The 22,744-nt window shown below is 41.4% G+C and overlaps 1 protein-coding gene across 2 annotated transcripts in view; it reads right to left on the bottom strand.

Annotated features, from left to right (window-relative positions):
* The window catches only part of klf12b (Kruppel like factor 12b), a 40,158-nt gene extending 27,685 nt beyond the window's left edge, over window positions 1-12,473 (bottom strand). Inside the window, exon 1 of one of the 2 annotated variants that reach the window (XM_026295196.1) lies at window positions 12,333-12,473. In XM_026295196.1, the coding sequence (XP_026150981.1) occupies window positions 12,333-12,426 (94 nt within the window). In that variant the 5' untranslated portion in view covers window positions 12,427-12,473. Of the gene's footprint in view, window positions 1-12,037; window positions 12,301-12,332 lie in introns of those variants that run through there. The other variant, XM_026295198.1, reaches the window with a different exon arrangement.
* Window positions 12,474-22,744: the final 10,271 nt, after the last annotated feature.

Below are 22,744 nucleotides of genomic sequence, written 5' to 3'. Positions count from 1 at the left end.
TGAACAAACCCCAAATATACTAGATGGATCAGTTATAAGTGACCTCTCTTAAAAAACAAATTCAAATGATGTCCATACCAGTGGCATCAGTTTCAAAAACTTGGCGTGTAAAAATAACAGGCCTACAAAATCTTCAATAACCGCTCACTGACATGGCTCTTAGCTTTAGTTTAGCAGCTGATATTGTAAATTAATTGAAGATGGACTCTTTTTAAGTAACTGGTCATTGTAAATTTCTGAGATTTAAACAGGAAGTACTTTAGTTAGAAAAAACCTCCAAGGTGTGTGTTGGTTGAGTGGGTGGTGTAAATCACTGTGAGTTCATGTTCTCACAGCACATGAGAGTGTGAAGACAGATCCTACTTAATACTATCTCTGGGTGTTCACGCTCACAGCTACAGAACACATTTTTGTTCAGGAGAAAGTTAAGCTTAAATAAACACACGACACTAGATTTAGTATCTGGCTGTGTGCACTCTCTCCTGCTTTTGCTCTCATCTCTATCATGCACATACTTACACACATGCAAACACCACACACTCCGAAGCACACTGTAACAGACGGGCCAATGCTTTGTTCCCATGTCGAGCGCCCAGAGCAACTGGGTGCATCTGTGTCACAGAGGCTGGACCTGCTGCCATGGGCTGGGATGCAAGAGAGGGAAAGGAAAGGGGGCAGTGAATTATGGGAGATACATGAGGAAGGATTAAGGAAGGTGATAGCAAGAGAAGTGAGCGAGGGTGGGGCTTGTCAAAGAGCACAGAGTTGCTGGCAGGAGAAGTGGTTAGGGAAACAACCAAGGGGAGTTGAAGAGGTTGAGGAGGGAGGGAGGGAGGGTGTTTAGTGGGGTGGAGGAGGGGCGGTAGTCAGAGAAGCAAGAGAGGGTAGAGAGGGGATATGGACCCGAGCCAAGGCCCGGTCGAGCGCAAAGCACACGGTGCAAGAATGCCAACAGACCCCCCTCCCACAAGGTCCTCTACCACAGAGAAGAGAGCAAGAAAAAGGGAAAGCCAGAGAGGGAAACAGCTAAAAAAGCATTTTTAAATGTTGCAAATACAAAACAAATGATTAACTAGTGCTACAAGAGGAAATACATAAAAAAAACAGTGCTGTAGGTGATGTGACATGTGCTTTTGTGTTTTTCCCTGTATTGTGTGCTACAGCCCTCTTTGCCACAGCTCACTTCCCCTTTCTGTGCCCCTGGACACCCCAGTGTGACACATTGGCCTGATAACCAGCCTACAACTGCTAGCTCACCAGCACACTCCTCCACTTCCTGTCTTTTGACTCAGTGCAGAAACTTTTAGAAAAGCAGTGAAAGCTGAGTGCATTTACAACATACTCAGGTGACAAAGAAAATGCTTGTTAGAAAAAGACAACTGGCTGAGTGAAAGGTTTGTAGACCCTGCACAATAAAAGCCTAATACATGTTTGTTAAAAACATATTAATCTTGTTTGCTCACAGCATCAACACAATAGATCCACAGCTGATTTTTAACCTCCGTCTGCTTCAAGTTAACCACTGTCTGTTCATGATCTCATCTTGTTGGCCTCATTCTGGTCTGGAGAGCCATTCAAATAGTTCCCTGCAGAGTTACTACTTAAAAGGGAACTGCACTTCACCAAAAAACAGTGTCTGGAGTGGCCAAAGGTTTGACAGACTTAAGAACCTTAAATCAACATAGAAATGTGTAATTTGTAATCAAAGAGATGAAATTACAAAATTACAAAAACAAGCAAACTTTTCTGACTTCTGTAATTCTGTTTCCTGTAATTAAAAAATTGATTTTGTTGCAAAAACTTCATAGTAGAGTTTGTTATACCAAATAAATAAGACAATATCTAAATGTAACTGGAATAAGTTATAAACCAGATATATACTGGATACACCATAAAACAGATAAACTAGTCTTGCTAAAATGACCTTTACATTGTCGGTACATATGATCACCACCTTAGGCAAAATATTAAGGTTTTGCACAGAGGCTACATTGCCTTCAAATATAAAACCCTTTTTCTAAACATACTTTGCAGTTACTGCTGTATTACTACAGTGTGTTTTTCCCATAAGAGCTGAGTGGAGTGAGTGGAAAATCTCACAGTTTCTATATTTTGCCATTCTTCAAAAACAGAAGGTAAACTCCAAAATTCCCTACGTATAAAGCTTTTAATGGTTTGTTCCAACATTACAGCATTGCACTTCCATAAAGTTGTAAGCTCACAAAAGATAGATTTAATAAAGAAGGTCCAAAATCAAAGCAACTGAGACCAAGTATTTTGATTTTAAGTCCCCTGCATAAAGTACGTCAAAGTCACACTCATAACACAGGATTCTACATTTCTCATAATGCAACCTGCCACTTTTTGCAGACCAAAGGAGATTGGCTACTCCAAAGTGACAACCAGGTGAAACCTAGCTGATTAGGCAGCAGCAGAGGTGAGGCAAGGTGCAGTTGCATATAGGTTGTAGGGACGCTGGCAAGTATGGGGTTGAGACAGTGTTGGTGTCTGATATAGAGCTGAGGGGAAACCGGGCAGACAGTGTACATGTTGAGTAACATGTAACTAGTAGAAGTCAGGCAGACTAATGCACAGAGTTACCAAAGGGAAGCCAGGCAGAGGTTCAGGTAGGCAGAGTGGCAGATCAGGCAGAGTCACCAACTGGGAGCAAACAGAAAACTAGGTAGAGACAGACTGGTTCAGGAAGGTAGATCAGGGCGAGTTGCCAGTGAGGCCCTGAGGAGACAGTGACTCGGGTTTGTATAGCAAAGGAGAGAGAGATAAATAATGAGGGAGCCAATGACTGAGTCGCAATAAGGAAAAAAAAAAAACAAAGAACCAGAAGTGCTACAAAATAAGAGCATGGGACAGGAAGTGAGCAGCGATCATGACAACAACCAAAAGTTTCACACTGATGGGCTGAGTAGCATTTCCTATGATGACGGAATTAACCTTTAACTTCCTAACTCACACACATCATGTAAGCAGTGTTGGTGCTGTTTGATAAACATGTGTCTCAGTGAGCAAGGTGGAGATATGCGTTTTGCTTAGACTTCACCCTAGATGTACTAAACAAACATTGAGTTTTTTCTAATAATTCCTGGCACTCTGTGAATGGTCTCAGAATTTCCATTTCATAAGCTGTATTTTCCTTGGCAGGACCAGCAGGCAAAGTTTTTTGGATGCTTCTGGGACAATTCTGAACAGGGCTCAAGACAGCAAAGCACTACTGCCTCGCTGCTCGTGGGAACACTACTACCTTTCTGCACAAGTACAATGACATCAAACTAGTAATGCACACTATCATTAATAAAAGAGAAAAAAAAGTTCCCGTTAGAGTTAAAACCCCCTTAGAGATGCACTCAACTGATGCACTTTACCTCAAAACGCCCTGCCCTTTTCCTCTGGGAATAAATCAGTTCCAGAGAGGAAAAACACAGATCCCTTCATGAACACATCTGTTATTAGACAGAATACACTTTTCATGTGTTGGATGTTTTTAATCTCTGGGACATACAGCCAAACCTGGATAGCTTATCGGGTCCCATCAATTTAAACAATGTCATTTTGTATCTGTCTGGTTCTATCTATGTTTCACCTGTTGTTGAACTTGATGTGGCTGTGCTCCCTGCTACACTCAGACATATAGTCTGCAATTCAAAAGACTATTAAAAAAAAAACTAACAATTTTGTTCACTGACATCACGCAACTCTGCTGCACGATAAACACAATAATTTGCACAGGCTGAATGGAGATGGTAAACAGTGAGTAATAAGTCTGTGTGCTTAAAAATAAAAATCAAACACTGGCCCACTATAGAAAAACACTCTGGGGCTCTTTCCATAGAGTTTAAATTACACACCTTTATCTTTAATGCTTAAAGAGTATATTTTTGGGGACAATCAGATATATATTTAGCATAATGTGGAGACGGTGTCAAGTAAGGTTAAATTATTCTGGGTTCATGATGTACAGTATCTGCACATGGAAATGGCCTCAGCATGTGTTGAAAATTTTTTTAATTCCTTCACAATGACCTCATTATACACTCCTGCAGATACCTAATACAAAAATGTTCCTTTATATAACAAGATATAACATAAACGTTTCTCTACACCAGTGTGTGTGTGAGTGAACACACACACTCTCACTCACACACACACACACACACACACACACACACACACACACACACACACACACACACACACACACACACACACACACAGCAACAGAGAAACAGAGAGATAGAGAAGAGGAAAGTCATGTTCTTGAGTCAGGAGTTCAGCACCTGGGAGGAAACCAGTTCTATTTATAGAGTTGATACCCATGTAAAACACATACACACGTACATGCACACACACGAACAACACACACTGATGCACCAGAAAGGCCCATGGAAGTTCCCATATTCTGTTGTATTGCCCTTGGGTTCTTGCTATTTCTGCCAGGGGCAGGGGGATCCTGTGTCAGTAATCCTGTCAGGATGAGGGGATGAGGTCGACGGATGCAGCTCAAGTCCACTGCTTTCACCAGCGCACACAAACACACACATATACACACATACACACAGCACAACAACTATATTAAAAAACTATAAATATTAAATAGATGTGCAGCTTTTTAATAAAAAGTATTAAATAACAAACACTGTTTAAAACACATGCAAAAAAAATTTAATTTAAAACTCATATAAGAATTGTGACACAATTCAGTCCAAACACATTAGTTTGTCTAATACTAGTTGTACCAGGGATTAATACTACAACCAGATGTGCCAATTGTGTTTCTTTAAGGTGCTAAACGTTACCGTAAAAAGCAGTCAACAGCTAAAAGGGAAATCTTTTGTGAATTTTATATTTTCTGTGACTTTTTGTCTTTTTGAAAGATCCCCACCTCTGCCTATACAACCTCCGTCCCTTCTAAGGTCTTGTGAAACTGTGGGAAATGAAGAAGCTATTTATTCTGAGAGGAAACACTCAAAGTGAAAAGAAGAGTCGGCCGCTGTCTGGTTAGCCTGTGTCTCTGTCTTTATGTATGTCAAATGCACATCTTATGAAGCTGACTTCCTGAGCTATTGCTGTGTTCCACAATATGGTTTACATACACACACACACACACACACACACACACACACACACACACACACACACACACACACACACACACAACACAAACACACAAAATCTTTGTGACCTCTGCCTGCACCCACAATAACCATATTTATCTTAGATTCAGAGACACAAGCACAAAACTCTGTCTCTCAATTTTGTAGCTCAGCTCATGAAAGGATATAGATCCCCATTCAACACAAATAGCCACCCACACACACCTACAGTATGCACACACAGAAGCATGCACACTCCAAAAACACACAGTTACACACACACACACACACACACACACACACACACACACACACTCCTCCACAGTGCTCCAGAGAGAGGTAAACAGAAGAGTCTGACATCCTCTTGCATCATGTGCCTCAAATGCAGCAGAGAAACAGCTAAACAAGCTGTGACCGTGACAGCTCTAAAGTGAGGTGGCATTACTCAAGTGAGCTTCGACTTAGAAGTCAAAGCAATTTGTGACACCATTCGAGACAGTTTATGTTCAATTGACGATCATTTTGATGTAATCATGAGAAAGAAAAGTAAAATATTCTGTGTGAGGGCTGGATTGAGTTCAGTGTCAAAGAAACCAAAAAGATGCTACAAAACACCTCCTTAAGAGCAAATATGCTATAAGGTCTTCTCTTTGTAATTGGGTGACCTCTCTAGAACGCTCTTCTCGTTCATATACATACACACTCACAACTCAGTAAATGCAGTAGGGTCAGTGGCTGTGTATCTAAAATAGACTGTGACACAAAAACCTCAGTTGTACCAAAAGGGAGAGGTAGAGCTGCGTCAACCACGATAAATACATGGAGTAATTGGTATAGCCTTTCAGAAAACACACTGCAATGTTCTTTGCATGTTTATGGTGAGGTTTACACACTGTGGGTCTATATTGTGTGTACATGGGTATGCAGGATATAGAGAAAGAGGTTAGGTCCATTGGATCAATAAAACCTGCACTCAATGACTGTACATGTCTCTTACTCACATCTCTTACTAGGTCCTAGGTTGAGCAGACCACACTGCAATACTTAATCATCTTCTCACCCTGGCCACCATTCTAAACAGAATTCACAGTAAATAAATGGATATTTTCTTATGAATATTTCAATTGCTACAGTCTAAGGAACTCATTACAAAAAGGAGAAACATTTAAGACTGTAGATATAGGGTTTAGAATGAAAGCACATAAATTATTGTGAACGTATATGCAAGTGAGTCATACCAACTAGCCATTGGTCCTATTATGCAAAGGTTTTAGCTGCCTTGTATAGACTAAAACTGAGGGGAAGAATGAAACCCTGCTCTAACAGGGAGGTGGGATGCATTACATTAGCATCCTCACAATAACCTGCATCCTTACCGCCACCACTACCACCACCGACCACCCACATACTCTCTCTCTTTCTTCCTCCCCTCCCTAAGGGATGACAGTACATTCTTGCCATAATGGGGATTCTTTGAGTGGGCTATGGCTTTATCTCTCTTGGCTCCGATAGTGTATGTTAGTTGAGTTTGTGTTCCAACATGTATGTCTAAATGTATTTGTGTGCAATCCCCCTCTTCCACAGCATATGTACTGTGTACATGCTACTCACATTAGCTTGTCTACTACATGCATCACAGCACATGTGCACTCATATGCACTTTAAAAGGCTGCGCTTGATGTTTTACAATAACTACAATGCAAGCCTGCAGAGGCCAAAACACTGACTCATCTAAGGTATACTGTAAACAGCTGAAGTAGAAATAATACTAACTCAAATATACAATATATTTTTAAAATTCTCTCCCTCTGCCCTTTTTTCTCACACGCTATCTCTTGTTATACAAACAAACATGCATTTAGGTATAAGTCAAGCACATTTGCATTTGCCTTAGTGTTTAATAGTCTTGCAGTGTTCTTATGATGCAGCACAATGAAGCGCCTACCCTGTCTAACCTCGATTTGTGCTGACACAATCAAATCCACCTCTAACGCTCGGCATATGGAAAGAGACAATAATGGACCAACCAAAACATTCCAACACACTGACGCTTCTTACATCAAATGTGACTGCAGTTATTTTCGCTCACTGAGTTTTTTTCCCCTTGGTTTGACCCATTCCAGCTCTCCAACACCACTCAATAAATGCCAGCAGCTGTGTTTACCTCTATTACTCATCTACTCACGCCTTCACTTCGATTATTTTTCCTCTCTTTTGCCACCAATGCTGTGCCATGTTAATACCTGGAAGAAGCAGCTAATCGAGAGGAGTTATGGCCCATAGCATGAACCTGCATTTGACTGAGCTAAAGCCAAAGAGCCTGTGGAATGCCAAAGGGACCCCAAATGGATTCCACATGGTGTTTGCATAATTTCCCCTCCTTTGACCTGCAGTACAACTACAAACAAAGTTCACAGTGATCCGTGCAGCATCCCAGTGCAGGTCTGTTAAAACCATCTGTATATAGGCTAGAGAACTAGAAAGAAACTCTTCCTGTAAGCTCAAGAATTGTTGAAAACAATCTTAAAAATGCTGACTTTGACTGCTTTTTGATCTTCTTCCTTTCCTCCTTTCTTCTGTTAAAGAAACATATTTGGCAAAGGCAAACCAGACACTTGGTTAAAAGAGGAAACGTCACCACAGATAAGGCAGGCCCTCTACTGACATACCTTTCCATTCTAGCCATGGAAACACGTCAAGCAACCTTAAATCAGAGTCTGGGGCCCAGCTCTGCTAAATGAGTCACTTCCAGTAAGCACTGAGTGTGCAACTCTAGGGATGGTTTCATCACTAGAAAAAAAACCTAGTTAAATAACCTCTTAAAAAGTTACCTCCATTTACATCTGTTTGTTGGTTGATGAGTTTTTTTTTTTTTTTTTTAATCAAAAAGATGTGCTTGGTTGCTCTCAAGTGGCCATTTTTTAGCATTCAACAAAGCAGCGCAGCAAAAATTCTAAATAGCCACACTGATGTTTGACAAGCTGCAATCATCCATGTTAGATTGTAGTTCTTTTTGTCAGTGTTCACTATTTAAACTATCAACCTCAGAATCACTGCCTGTTGCACAATACTTTCCATGCGCTCTCTCTCTCTTTCTCTGTCTCACAAAACACACATGCTCTAGCACTCGATGTACAACCTTAACTCCATTTTGGTAAACAAATGTGGGGTGGACACTGGGGTCAAAGGTTGAATCCACATGGGAAAATGCAAAGGGAGAGAACATTTTGTCATCTTCTGACCTGATAAAATAACAGCATGAGGAGTTCGGTTCACAGCAATCACTAATTTCATGCACAGGAATTTCAATACAACTACTAGCTCATGGCTTGCTACTGAATGAAACAGGAGCAACCTAACAGCAGATGTTTTTAGATGTTTTACACCTTGTGATCTTTGCCCTTTTTGTCCTGTCAGTTTAGTTGGGTTTTGTGATCGGGTACATCTATCAATACACAAAGTCATTGATTTGGCTGCTGTCTGTTTCACACATGCTCTTGACATGCTGGTCTACTGTAAAACCTGTGGGTGGGTGTGTGTAGCTCTGTGCTTGTTTCAAGGTTTTGCATATGGTCATCTCCTATGGCTGAATATTCTGGGTGTGACAGGTCCATGGGTGAGCCTTTTTAACCAGGGGCTACAGCATATCCCACAATGCACCTTGAGCTTACACCACCTCACTCCTCTTTGGCCTTGGATTCCAGTCAGGGCCCCACATGAATCCATCCATACTGTGCACTGCAGTGTATGTGAAATCAATGATGATACACTCCATAACACCCACCTGGATCAATGATACAGCAGTGAGTCAATATGCCAGCAGTTAACCCAGCTGAATGGGGGGTAATACAGGGAATTTCACATCTCCCTCAATCTGACAGTGAGGGTGCATGTTGTTAAAAAGCACACAGGAGAGCACAGCACGTCTTCCTGAAAGATTCAATCCATCAACATGCACCCAATTTGTGTGTTGTGATCTGTGGCAGACAGATGATGCTTTTACTGGGGGATTTCTGCCAAGCAATTAAACGTGCTGGGCCGAGCGATGTTGATGGACAGATAGAGTCTATCCGTTAGTGATTGGCTTTTTAATTGGGTCGCCCCACCTGCACTGATCTCTATCATAAGCCCTTGGACCATGTCTTTGGGTGGGGGTTGAGCTATTAAAGGAATTATAGTGGTAGTAGTGGCTTGAAGTGGTTGTGGGGGAAACAACTAGGGATGCTACCCATTATATTGTTCATAATAAGACTAGAATAGTGTTTACTGTGTTTTTAAAAAGTCATTGTTTTAACATCATCCCGGTTTTGCATATGTACAGCTGCAACAATAACAGTAAAAGAATACACACAAAACTTAATGTGTAAGTTCAAGAGCCAGAAACCATGGCTGGACACAACACCAAACTACACTAACACATCCTTGCATAACGAAATTACTGAAAATCAAGAAAAATAACAACATTCAGCCATTTCAGAAAATACCCTTAAATCGACACCAAAAATTTGTTAATGTTCAAATAATGAAGCCTGACTGTAGGAATACTGATTATATTACATTTGTCAAGAGAAAGGAGGAGGGAGTGAGCTACAAAGTCCACAGAGGGAGAAGGTCAGGGTGGATGGATGGGGCAACAAATCATTGGACTTTAACATGTGAGAACACTGTTTCCTACAGACAACATTGGCTTCTTTTAAACATGGCCATGGTCATTACTTAACCTAGTAGTTGTTATTGTAAACATGATACTGAAGGTTCCCCTAGCCTTAACAAAGTAGTCATTTTAACCCAAACCATCACCTTTCCCTTTACCTGACCAATTTGTTTGTGTGCCTAAATCTAAACCACCCTTTACCACAGCATTTAAGCATTGACAAACAAAATGACCATGCTGACAGTTAGATTAAAAAATGCATGTTATGTTCTAGAGGAGATGGAGAAAAAATCCTATATTGTTGTCTGATTCTGATGATTTGCTGGAAGCTTTTTTGTTAGTGAAAGATGCCACTCCAAACATCTGAAAAGAAGTTATTAAAAACTGTATGGAAAATGTAGTGAGGACATTGCACTTATATGGGGAAATTACAGATGCCGCAACATTCAGTGCTCATTCTGACTGCAATCAGTACAATACTATGTTCAATCTGTTGCTTGTTCAAGCTGTTACGTTTAGTTCAGTACAAAACTAGCCTGACGCACATGCTGTTTAAATGGGCAGTAGCTCAGCAGTCATTTATTTGCAACAGAGTTATCACATCATTGTTTCTGTGTTGCTCTTGAAGTGTAGTTTTTATTCCTATAACATCTCGACCACAGACATATAATTCAGTGTTCCAGCTATTAGCAGTAAAGTATTCTTTAGCACAACATGAATATTCCCCTGCATAATTATTATTTATCCAATAAAATCACCCTTGGCTAATGTACTCTCCATTGATTTGGGCTTCAGGAAATAGTATGTTTCTGTTTCAGAGCTCCAATAGGATCACTGTTCATGTTCAGTATAGATACAGTAGAGACTACATGTGGTGATAGCAGTCTGCTTATTCCTGAACAGGGAAAAGGCCCCATTGTAAATGGATTTAAGTGAGACTTTAAATGGGCACTAATCTCACTCACTGAACATCCAAGAGTTGCAGGGGTTCTTATCCATACACACATCACTCTACCCCCCTCTTTTTTTTTTTCTTTTTTGTGGGTGGCATCTCCACTTAAAACACAAAAAACACACCCTATGGCTGTCACACAGTTAAAGGCAAAGCAGGGCCTCTCCACGACATGGGGGTAAAGTCACAGAGGTCAGTGCTCAGTTTCCACATCAAACCCAGGAGCAGAGGCCAGAGTCTCATCCCCCTCCCACCTTTCTCCCCCCTCCCTCCACTCTCTTGCTCCCTCCCTCCTCTACTCTTGCCACCAACTCTCCCCACACACCCTCCTGCTCCCCCTTACTGGATGTACAAATGCCTTTGCTGTCAGCTCTGCCCCGGTCCCCTGTAATTGAAAATAACAGCCAAGGGCCAGCCCCTGGCCACTCTCCCCAGCCTGGTGGCTCTCTGCCTCTCTGACAGCCACCCATCAATACCAATGACTATAACCCTGGAAGTGAGAGTGCTGCCGATGACATCCAAGACACCACCCCTGCAACACTCCTACACACATGTATACACACACACACACACACGCACACACGCGCACACGCGCGCGCACACACACACACACACACACACACACACACACCTCCCCCCTAGTGTCCTTCCTCCGCTACCCGAGCCTCCTAATGTTTAACCCGTTACTAACAGCCTCGTCTCTCTGGCTCTAAACTGCTACAGTAGGCTACGGTAGGCAAACAAGCCTGTCTCACACATACACATCACAGTGCTTCACACAAATGCACACCCACACACACACAACTCCCTTAAGACGTGCACACAACTCTGACAAGTAGCAAACTTTCCAGTGAGAAGTGCTGAGAGAGTTTGGTATGGTGCTGTCTACTCCCCACCAAGACACTGAGTCAGTGTTACTGTACAATACTGCTACACTGCTTAGCTGAAATGTTTTGAAGTTGCTTCAGAGGTAAATAAGTAAGGCATAAGAGATTTCCCAACTGGTGCTGGCGCTGTAAAGTCAGGATGCTGCCCATGCCCACAGTCATTCAGTGTATAATTACTTTTTTCTGTCTTGTTGTGGCAGCTTATGATTTTACATTGGGAACGGGTGTCCAGTCAGCACCATGCAGGGTCCCCTTTTCCCCCCGCTGACAGACACCAAACACAATGCCATACAGATGATCTGAGTTGTCATCTGCTTTGACAGAGCAATGACAGCTGAACAAGACGAACTGAAGACAAGCACAAAGCCCAGCAACGTGACAAATGAAGTACACAGCAGCAGCCAGCACAGGAACAGGACGAGAAAAATGCACAGACCTTGTCAGAAGCTGCAGAGCCGTGGAGACTAGGAGACTGCTTTCCTTTCCACAGTCCTCTCTGTCTCCTCTCCTCCTCTCCCTCGCCTCTCCTCTCCTTTTCTCTCCTCTCACTCTGCGTGTATGTACGTGTGTGTGTAATAATGTGTGTGTGTGTGTATGTGTGAGTGGAGTGAGTGTGAGTGTATGTGAGTGAGCAGCTCCCTCCCCTTCTGCCTCTCAGCTGCTCAGCTTAGGCAGTTCTCAGGAAATGAATGGGAGCGCACAGAGAACTGTTGTACTTGCAAATGACTTACCCCGAGTCACATGATCTGCTAAATGTAGGGTGGGCCGGTGGGTGGAGGCTTCATAAGCAAAGGGAAGACAATATACTCTAAGCTTTAACAGCATGCATCGAATTACACGGGGCCCCTCCGGGGAGGTTTGCGACGCGTCCGCTCCTATCCAGCCCGAACTCCCTCTTTACCCCACCCGGAGCACAGCGGACAGCACCGGGCTGGGGGTGAGCACCGGAGCACCTCCCCGTTTAAAGGGGACGGAGAGGAAGGTGTACGGAAAGAACTGTAAAGAGTGTCTTAATTGAATTCTGCATTAGTTGTTTTATATTAGTTTAGTTTGGTGATAATTTCAGATAATTAATACTTTGATGTGTGTGTTGTTTTTTTTTTTTGTGTATTTGTTATATTCACATGTAGTAGGAAAGACTGTTTCCATTTGATAGTTACTATAAAAATACTAAAACTTGTTTATATTGTAATAAAAATTATTTATTTTCATTAGGGCGCTTCAGCAATGTATTAAATATTTTGGCAATTTATTAATTGTTTATATTTACAAACAAAACTGCTCAAAATGTAACAGTAGACAAAAAAGAATTTAAAAGGCATTTAAATCACTAGGATATATGTCCAGTCATTTATTTATGTCTTTATACACAATTAAGCTTCACAAATGTAAACAAACCTTTACGAACAATATTAACAGAGAACATTAACATATTGATGCCTATTTAGATATTAGGGAGGAAAAGAGCCTGTTAATAAGGCTAATAATTTTTCTCACTCTAATTCATTATTAATATAGATTTATGTCTTTATTTGTGGATTAATAGTTATTCGGGTTACTAAAGGGCTAAGAAAAACAACAAATATCCAAGCTTGAGAAGCTGGAACCAGCTGAGAAGGTGTTGCTTGATACAGATCATTATTGATTTCTAAAATAGTTATATTCATTTTAGCACACAGTGTTTCAGCTCTAAATGACTGAATTCCTACATTTTTACCAGATTTTTGTATGTGGGTAGTTTGAATCAATAGATGAAACTACAATTTACCTATCCTCTGTTGGATTTGAGCTTCTGCTCCAGTAATAGCACATTTCTGCCTGCTGTTTAAGTGACTGGCCTTGAATACAATGCTTGAAGAGTTCTCTATAATGACTGCTTTTAAATTCTCATCTGTATAATGCCAGAGTCACTGCACCCATGTCAGTTTTCCTCCAGGTGTTCTCCAGCTTGATGAAAGGTATCTCTGGTATGAGAGGCTGATGGTGATGCTGTGCAGTGCCCACAGCCTCCAGTCTCCTGGGAGCTCTAATTAAGGTAAAGGAAGCAAGACTCATCTGCATGGCTGATGGAGCCCATAACACTTTACAGGCTTTATTGTGGAGCTGGAGGAGCATGACTGACAGAGGTGGAGAGATAATAGAGAGGAAAAAAAGAGTTTTTCAGTAGTACAGTAAGCTTGATCCAAAATTCTACATACTTAATATTCATTCTGTTTCACTTCAGATAGTGTAGGTCTTGTGTTTGCTATGAATGGAGGATAAAATGGTTGGGTGGAGATGAGAGAATGGAACGAAAGGGATAGAGGAAAGAAAGACCTGATTAATAAGGTTGTATAGGTTGTGTAGAGGACTGGGGTATTGTGCCTGCCTGGACAGGAGTGGTTCTAGGTGTCCAGTAGAGAGAGTGGTTGGTTGAATGAATGGATTGATTGACGCATGGATGGATGGATGAAGAGTGATGATGTGATGTAAAGTGTAATGATATATAATTGGAAACTGCCATAGATGGGTGGCTAAATGCTACTTCAGTGGTGTTATTTCAACCTTTTTTTTTTTTAAAAAAAATTGTTGCTGTGATTAATTTTACATAACAGATTATATGTTTGAATACATTTTAAGAACTACATTACAGCTGATACCACTACAGCTAAGAATTTGACATCAGTATCACCACTATTTTTTACTGAACAGGAGTGAAATAAGCTCAGTTACACAATTTCTGTTATCAGTAAACCTCTAAAAAGGTTTTGTTCAATCTGGTTTCCATGACACCAACTACAATACCCAGAAGCACAGCCACCAGCTGAACAATTACATGTTAAGAACAGTTTTTAGGTTGGAAAAATACAAAAGGAACTTCAACAAAATTGACCTGCTGTTAAATACACAGCTAAATGCTTTTGTTACAGTCAGAGTACTGCAATCGTCAGTACACAGTGATGGCACTCTTGAAATGAGAGTAGATGAAAGAACAACTCACTTCAAAAAAAGACACCATAAATACATGGCAAAAACATGCACATAGAGTAAGATACTCAATAATGTGACATATTACAGAAGGTGACATGCAACTGTGAAGCCAGTGTAATACGTTTTGGTTGCAAAATGCTCAAACATCCTCAACTGTCAGTCTCAGCCTCTCAACATAATTTGACACACCTGCTTGCCCATTGTGTGGTGTTTTAAGCTTCAGGGAACCTTCACAATGCTGTGCTATTGCATAAGAATAATGGACACTATAGACGTAGTTATTCTTCTTAAAGTCTTGAGTGCATTGATAAATAAAAATTGTCAATTACAGATTAATGTGATATTACAAATCTCAGAAAAAATTTGATTTGCCTGATGAGAGAACTGGCTTGTTAATAGGCTCTTTGAAAGAGCTGTGTGTGATGGAACACTAATGTAACATCAGCCGTAAGGCCCGGTGATGATCCTTATAATGACGTCCTGAGGAGCTCTTTCAAATGAAATCCTCGCTGTGTAACTGGTGCCCCAGGAGTCCTGGCATGTGTTGAAGGAAGGCAGGCAGAGTGAAGTGCAAACAGGCGCTTCGAGGGAGGAAGAGGGAGGAGTGTGGATGGGAATGGGGGGAGGAAGCTGCATAGATCTGCTGGGGAGAGTGGTAGGAAGAATGAGAGAGGATGATGAGAGATGGTCTCAGGGACTTGGGGGAGGAGTCACAGGAGGGATGTACTGTAGCATGCATGTGAACGGAGATATCTAAAGGGGGTCGGGTGCCTAAGTCAGACTCCTAGGTTCATCCTAATGCCCTCAGTAGGGCTTAGTAAACACCTGAGACACACGCATTTCTCCCAAGGCTCTACAAACTCCATACAGGTTGCTAATCACCCTGCGGTGGGAACAGTTCAAAGACGGCGTGGGTGTCTGGGGGGATCATTTGTTGAGCAGCATAATAAGCAGTAAGACATCAAGAAGAGCATTATCTTTGCACACTTGCATCATCTGAGCCAATCTCATCAAATTATTGTTGCACAATTCATCATTTAGTCACACACTAAAAAATGTCTACACTGTGGGTGTGAGCATTCTTACTGCGCAAAGGAAGCCTGTATTTGACCAAGCAAAACCGAAAAAAAAAATATTTGTGTGTGTCTGTGTGTTGTGAAATGCTGCAAGTGAGCTATGTGATGCTCCCCTCCTGTTGTCTCTGGCTGAACTTTAGACTCTGGACTGAAAGAACAGACATGCCAGACGAGGAAGTAGAGAGCAGAAAAGCTAAACACAACCTGTTACTGCACAGTCAGGAGTGAGGGAGGGAGGGAATGAGAACCCGGAGGAAAAAAAAAAACAAGAAATGGAGGATGTTGTCTTATTGCTGGTTGACTCAAGACGATGTAATTATATTCCATATGTATCTAGAAAAAAAAACATGCTGTTTGACAGGATGTGGATAAAATACACAAAGGGAAGTGTCTGAGAAAACAGAGGGGGAAGACTTCAACTCATGCAGTTTAAAAAGTTAAATATCTTTTTTTATATCATCAGTCCACATAAAAACAATTTCAAAGTTTCACTAATAAGTAATCATCAGCAGCAGCATCTTTAAAAATTCCCTCCAGACATGTTTTAAGGTAATCTGTGTGGAATAATCATTTTTCTCATCTTTTTTTCCACCTATATGGCTCATTAATTGTTTATAAACCCAAAATTGATGAATATGCATTTATTTTTTATTTCTAAAGTTGCACTAGAAGTTTTAAGTTTCACTGTCACAGTTCGATCGCGATCGACTTCTAAAGTAGCTGTGATGTCACAAACTCCTGCTCATACATCCTTATCTTAAACAGAGATTTAAAGTGAGGACAGAAACCTTTTCCTTTCTGTGAAGGAATGAATGTGAAAACAGCCTACTGGTGTCACACTGCACGTATCATTCAGCACAGCGAAGGTCAAACATTCAAGTGAAGTAATAACAAGCAAAACACATTTTTGAACAGTAGGAGACTTCATCAGCTTTATCAGCTAGTACAAGAATGACAATGAAATTGGCTGGTGGGTGTCTGTCTAATAATGTCTTAATCCTGCAATTATTTTGCATGGTTATATTTTAATCAGTTTGTTGTATAATAATGTCTGTCATTAGTTCAGATTAGTTCAGGTTTTCCTACAAATTTTATCATCAAATAAGCATATGAATGTACTTTCTTAGATACCTTTATATGCTCATTTGACACAGATTTCCAGAACTTTACCTTCTTATTAATTCATAACATTTTATATTCATTGCACAGTTAACAGGAAACTTATTGTATATACTATATGAGGATGATGATCTATTCTCTCCTTCTTTTCCTTATGGCTGTTTTTGGTTTTAAATTAAATTTATCATTTATGCCTTCATCCCATTACTTCTTTTCAAAGGGGCTAGTTCTTAGCTGATGCAATACCATGGTGACTTCGAAGTAATTTGTTTCAACAGATTGCTGAATTTTCACAGTGACTCATTCCAAGTGAGGGTTTGGAATTGATGCAGTGCATGTAACTCTAGAGTACGTACAGTACTTTACTACTGTGCTGGTGATCTAAGGTTTATACTGCCTCTGGGACCTCCGCATCAAAGGTTTCCAAGCTCCCAGATGCACTGGTGCCTTTTAAGTCATACAGGATTCATGGATATTCTAAAAATGGACACACAGATGTTTTAATAAAGAATACAGGTGAATTATGCTATAAGGAGTAAATTACTGACTCATACATGCATTTATACATGTATTTATTCCTGTTATTCATGTGGGTTTGTATGTAAAGTTCCTTGAGATGATATTATTGTGATTTGGCACCATACAAAAAAATAGAATTGAACATTGAATTGTAGTAGTGTAGAAGCTAGAAGACAAAACCTAAATGAACAAAACAGAGAAAAACAAAATGACCATGGAAAATTCAGAAGAAAGGTAACACAGAAATAAAGCGTTAGAACATCTGCTTGCTCAGAGGACCTCCCCTGGACTAGTGGCTATGCATTCATATCTGTGTGTGAGTGTGTGTGTGTGTGTGTGTGTATTTGTCCAGGCGTCAGTACACCTGCACAGACTGAGTGGGTTGGCTCAGTGGACTGGCGTGGAGCTCTGTGGATCCCCCTCCAGGCCAGCTCTCTGTCAGGCCCTGCCAAGGTCAGCCTCCTGCCAGGGGGTGGGAGCGGGGGCGGGGAGGGGGACGAATCAGCATGACCACCAGGGCCTCTGAGTGCTGTGTCTAATAGCAACTGCAAAGCTCATGCACACACTTCTAGAACGAACTTTAACACCAATACACACACACAAACAAACATACATACACAGGGACACATTCACAGAAGGGGGCACTGTAGTAACCTTCTTACATTTTTTACTCTGCAAATAAGAAAATGAAAAAAGGCAGAGGGATGAAAATAGTTTGGATTAGCTGACAAAGTAACTACAGCTCCTGAGCTTAAGAGGATGATAAAGTAGTTAGGAAAGTAACAAGGAGACTTGTGTGCTTGTTTCGTATTGTGCCCATTCCATAGCTATCCATTACCTAGATCATCTTACGGGCTGGCTAGACACAGACTGGAGCATGTGATGCTGAAGTTATCCTGAAATACCTCTACTCACAAGAAGTACTACAAGGAATAGCACTGTAGGTTTGTTATAATTGAGCTACTGCGCATCAATGAAACCACCAAGTGAGGATGCAGCACCTTGTCACCTAAATGGGGAAGGATCCTCTTGTCATCAGTGGCAGCAATTTGAATCAAACCTGTAAAGGTGCGATGATGGGATTATTCATTTTCTGGTCTACATTTCTGTGAGATGTTATCAGAAGCTACAGCGGACAGTTGCTCAGAGATTAGCCTCCTCACATGGGCAATGTTGACACCTGAATTGCGAGGCAGGATTGAAGCAATTATCCACTGCCACTCCTACACATCCCCCACTACTGTCAAGCCTGTCATCAACGTGTGTGTGTGTCTGTGTGAGGAGCAGGGGCTGATCAGCCACCAGACCCCTCAGTGTTACTCTTTTGTTGCTCTTTTCCCAGCCAGCAGCCCTTTGCTTTTTTGACAGAAAGACCTCGTGTTGTTCCCCTTTGGCAGATCGACCCCTCCCAGACTTTCCCCTCTCACCTCCTTCTTACCGTCACCTCCTTCTCCCTCAACTCCCTCCCAGGCGTTGGGTAGAGAGGGAACAGCCAGTGCTCTCCAAACACAAGGACAGAAGCTGCCAGCAGGTAGCCATGGCAACAGCTTCTCTCTCACCCGCCACTTCCCCACTTGGTAAAAGGGAGTGTGGAGAATTGCAGGGCCCCTCTCTCCTCTCTACGCTCTCACACAGCCCAAATTAGACGGGTCACAGTGTTTTTCTGGCACCCGTTTAAATAATCATAGAGATGGATGTGTGTAGAGAGAGAGGGAGGAAGAAAGAGAGGTGAGGTGGGGGCACGCCAAGGAAGTAGAATGGGGGTGTTAATCAAAAAGACACAGATTGCTGCACAACAACTGATTTTTTTTCCAGACTTAAGACTGTTGTGGGTGGAGACAAGGATGCTTGAGATATTTGCGAACCGGTGTGCAGAACTTATCTCGCTAAGTGCAGGAGGGATGGCTCAAGTCATAATAATTTCAATTGCAACATCTCTTTGAAAGGATGTGAATGTCTGGGAGACAAATCAATTCCTTGTTCCAAGCTTTCTGTTAATGTGATTTTGAAGGTTCATTTCTAGATCTCTCTCTGTAACTTGTCGTCTAATGTCTTAAGCATCAACACAAAGTGCAGGAACAACCGCTTATCAAGACCTCTTCAGCTCTCAATTGCTCAGACACTGTCCCAACAGAAATACTATAGAGCAGGGCTCTTGCACACCTTTTACTGACACACACGTTTTACACCTCTGCAGTAAGCTGCTGTGAAGCGTTCGGTGTCTGTCGGAAAGTTTATGTATCTAACAAGAGGTGCTGATATTAAGAACTAGAAGTCATATGATGGAAAACCCTGAAATGTTTTCTTTTCATGAGCTGCTGCCATAGCCCTGCTAATAGCATGCTGGCTTTTGAAAATAATTCAACCCTGCTTCTTTTCTACTTGATTTACTCTGTGCAAGCCTTCCCTCATCAGGCCAGGGTTTTGATATTAAGCCAAAATAAATCAGTTTCCCTTTTCAGCGATGTGTTGAGCCTGCACCAAGAGCCGAAAGAAAACTTTAGAATACAGCACCGGATTACATCACAATCAAACAATATCTATTTTTATCCCAGCTTAAGTTTTTCTTACTTCCAGGAATTTCCAAAACAGGAGAAACCTGAAAGATTGAGCACAGTACTAGAAAAACTGAATTGAACTAAAGTCAAAAAAAAAATAGCAGGGTCAAAACAGGACCAAACAATGTCGAAGGGTGTTTAAATTGAGATTTATGGGGGTCAGGAGTCCTAATAATGGAAAGTAACTTCAGGTTTCTGTCTCAGAAATGTTTCTTGTTGAAAAAGTCACAATATCTATGAACTGGCTTGAGTTACAGTTATATTCTGAAAAAATGCAACAAACTTTCTTTCTCTTTAACACTTTCAACTTTGACCGGTGTTTTCTGGGTTCAGTAAAAAGACAGTTTATGAATAATTCAATAAAGCAAGTAAAAATGCAGAAGTAAACACATTACATCATTACAAAGATGTTTTCATCCAGTGGACATGATGCCTGCATGAGTCAAGCAACAGACAGCTGCATGCTTAACATATCTGCCCAAGCCAAATGGTGTTAAAGATGAAAGACTGTCGCACCACTTTTGCACCATAGACTTTAAATCTACATGACTGTGAGGTCACTGACATGATGTTCAGGTGCTGCCCCAGATATCTTGTACATAAAATAAAGTCCTGTCTAATGCCTGCATGTGGCTGTGGGTGTGAACGTGTGCACACTCACAAGCTTGCTTGACTTCCCCACATTGATACCAGATGGCCTTTCCCATCATGGCCAATGGAGGAATTCAGCTGGCAGGACCCCTTCTTGTTCACGGTCAGTGTGTGTGTGTGCCTTCTTTACCACCACACACTGACCTATTTGTATTCTGGGCAGAGCAGATGATGCTCCAGGCCCGCTGCCCTGCTCCCCTCTTGCCTGTCCCCCCGGGAGGGCATCTGTGAGTCTGCACTGGGCAGATAGGGCAGACCCATCATGGCAGCAGTTTAAAGACCACCTCACTGGTCCACAGAGAGGATGTGGATTTGGGTGTGTGAGGCTTTGTGTTGGCCTGCTGAGATGTCTCTCCTTGCATATCTTTTTCTCAAGCAGTGTTGTTTCTTATTCTGGCCATAATGCTCGTGACAGAAGAAGCCATTTGACTGCAGCAAGAATATGAAAAAGTAATGATCAAATGTTACTTTTCTTTTACATGTCAAAGTCTGTTTACAGTTCTCAGGGAGTAGTGCTGGATTAGATAGATGGATAGATGGATAGATGGATAGATGGATAGATGGATAGATGGATAGATGGATAGATAGATGTTTTTAGCAGTTGTTACCAAGTGAAATCATATACAAACAAACAGTGCTCCTATAAAATTAGCTGAATAGGTTAAATTTGTGTTCATATTACATTTTCTTTTATGTAGCTGCCAGTAGTGGTGTGTTAGCAGCTATTCTGCCAACAGTTTTCTAACATGCCTGCTGCTCTTTTTACAAAGCGATGGATATTATCAGGGTCAGACATTCCCAAAATCTTAGACTCTGAACCTCGAGTCAATGTGGAGTGTATTTCCCAGTTGGATGCTCAAAATCATAGTTTATATAATTTATACAACATCACATAAACATAACATACTACTGCATTTATGAAAAAAAGCTGTTATTGCTCCAGAAGGTCAGGATTTGTTGTGAAGGATGTTTGAAAATGAAAAAAATATCTGGGGCTGTGGAGTTACAGAGATGTGAGGTTGCCAGACCTCTGTAGTCTGTTCATCATCTCTGCTTAAAGGCTGGCAGCTCAAGGCTACATTAGCTGCTACTAGAATAACACATCCACATCTCAGAACTAACTTGACCATTATGTAAAATTAAAAAAAGACTATCTCTGGTTCTACTGCATCAATTTTGATTTCATTACTGTTCATCAGGAGTATAACAGGATCATAGAAATCCAATACCAAATCAATGAAGTGCTCTTTTATGGTAGCTTACTATCATCATACATAATGATAATTCATTATTTATTGCAACTCTCATCCTTTCTGCAATGAAGGAAAATTTTTAAAAAGCCAGTGGGAGTTGTTGAGATTCTCAATCTCACACTGATTAGTCACTCAGAAGGGGCACGTCGCCATCCTCTCTGAGATGATGTGTGGTCAGCCCATATGTGTGTATGTGTGAGTGTGTATTTCCATTCAAACTAAGATGGGCTCATTTGAAATCACCCAAGCATCTCTGATAGACCCCTATTTTTAACCCCCACCTCCTCTCCACATCCATTCACGCTACAAACATTATTTGTTGATTTGCAGTTACACACTCAGAAACACACACGCAAAAGTGTGTATGTGTGAAAGTCCTCAAAGACACACATACACACACACACACACACACACACACACACACACACACACACACACACGCACGCACACACACACACACACAAGCGTGTGCACACAGAGGGTGCCGAGCCATAAAGGAATGCAGAGCAGTATAATCACAGCATCATCAGCTCTGTCCTCAGAGAGCGGGCCAATAATGCCCCTCTAATTGAATAACTTATCCACAGCTATTTCCCAGGGGGCCAAGCTGCAAGGCACAGTCACTGAGAGAGGGGGGCAGATGGCGCTGAACAGAGCGGATCAGCATCCTCCAAGTACCACAATGAAAGGTGGAGTTAAACAAACACACATAATCACTTAGTATAGTACAGTCTCCTTTAAAGGCAGCGACTTTTTTGCCATTTTAATTTTACATTTCCAAAGAAATGCAACATAAAACTAGACATGCACTTCAAATTAAAACTACTGCTTCTGATTAACAGTCAAGAAAGTAAAAATTTTTTACTATTAAAGCGCATAGCTCAGGCTTTGTTTTTGTTTTCCTTTCACCATTGTTAAATCTCTGTCGATGTGAGCAAGGCTCCTCTCTTATGTGAGGCTGAAAAGGTTGCTATATCCCTGAGCCTGAGGGTGAGGA

The sequence above is a fragment of the Mastacembelus armatus genome, chromosome 21, assembly GCF_900324485.2.
Source record: "Mastacembelus armatus chromosome 21, fMasArm1.2, whole genome shotgun sequence".
In the NCBI taxonomy this organism is placed as follows: Eukaryota; Metazoa; Chordata; class Actinopteri; order Synbranchiformes; family Mastacembelidae; genus Mastacembelus; species Mastacembelus armatus.
This window is presented reverse-complemented; position numbering and strand designations above follow the sequence as displayed.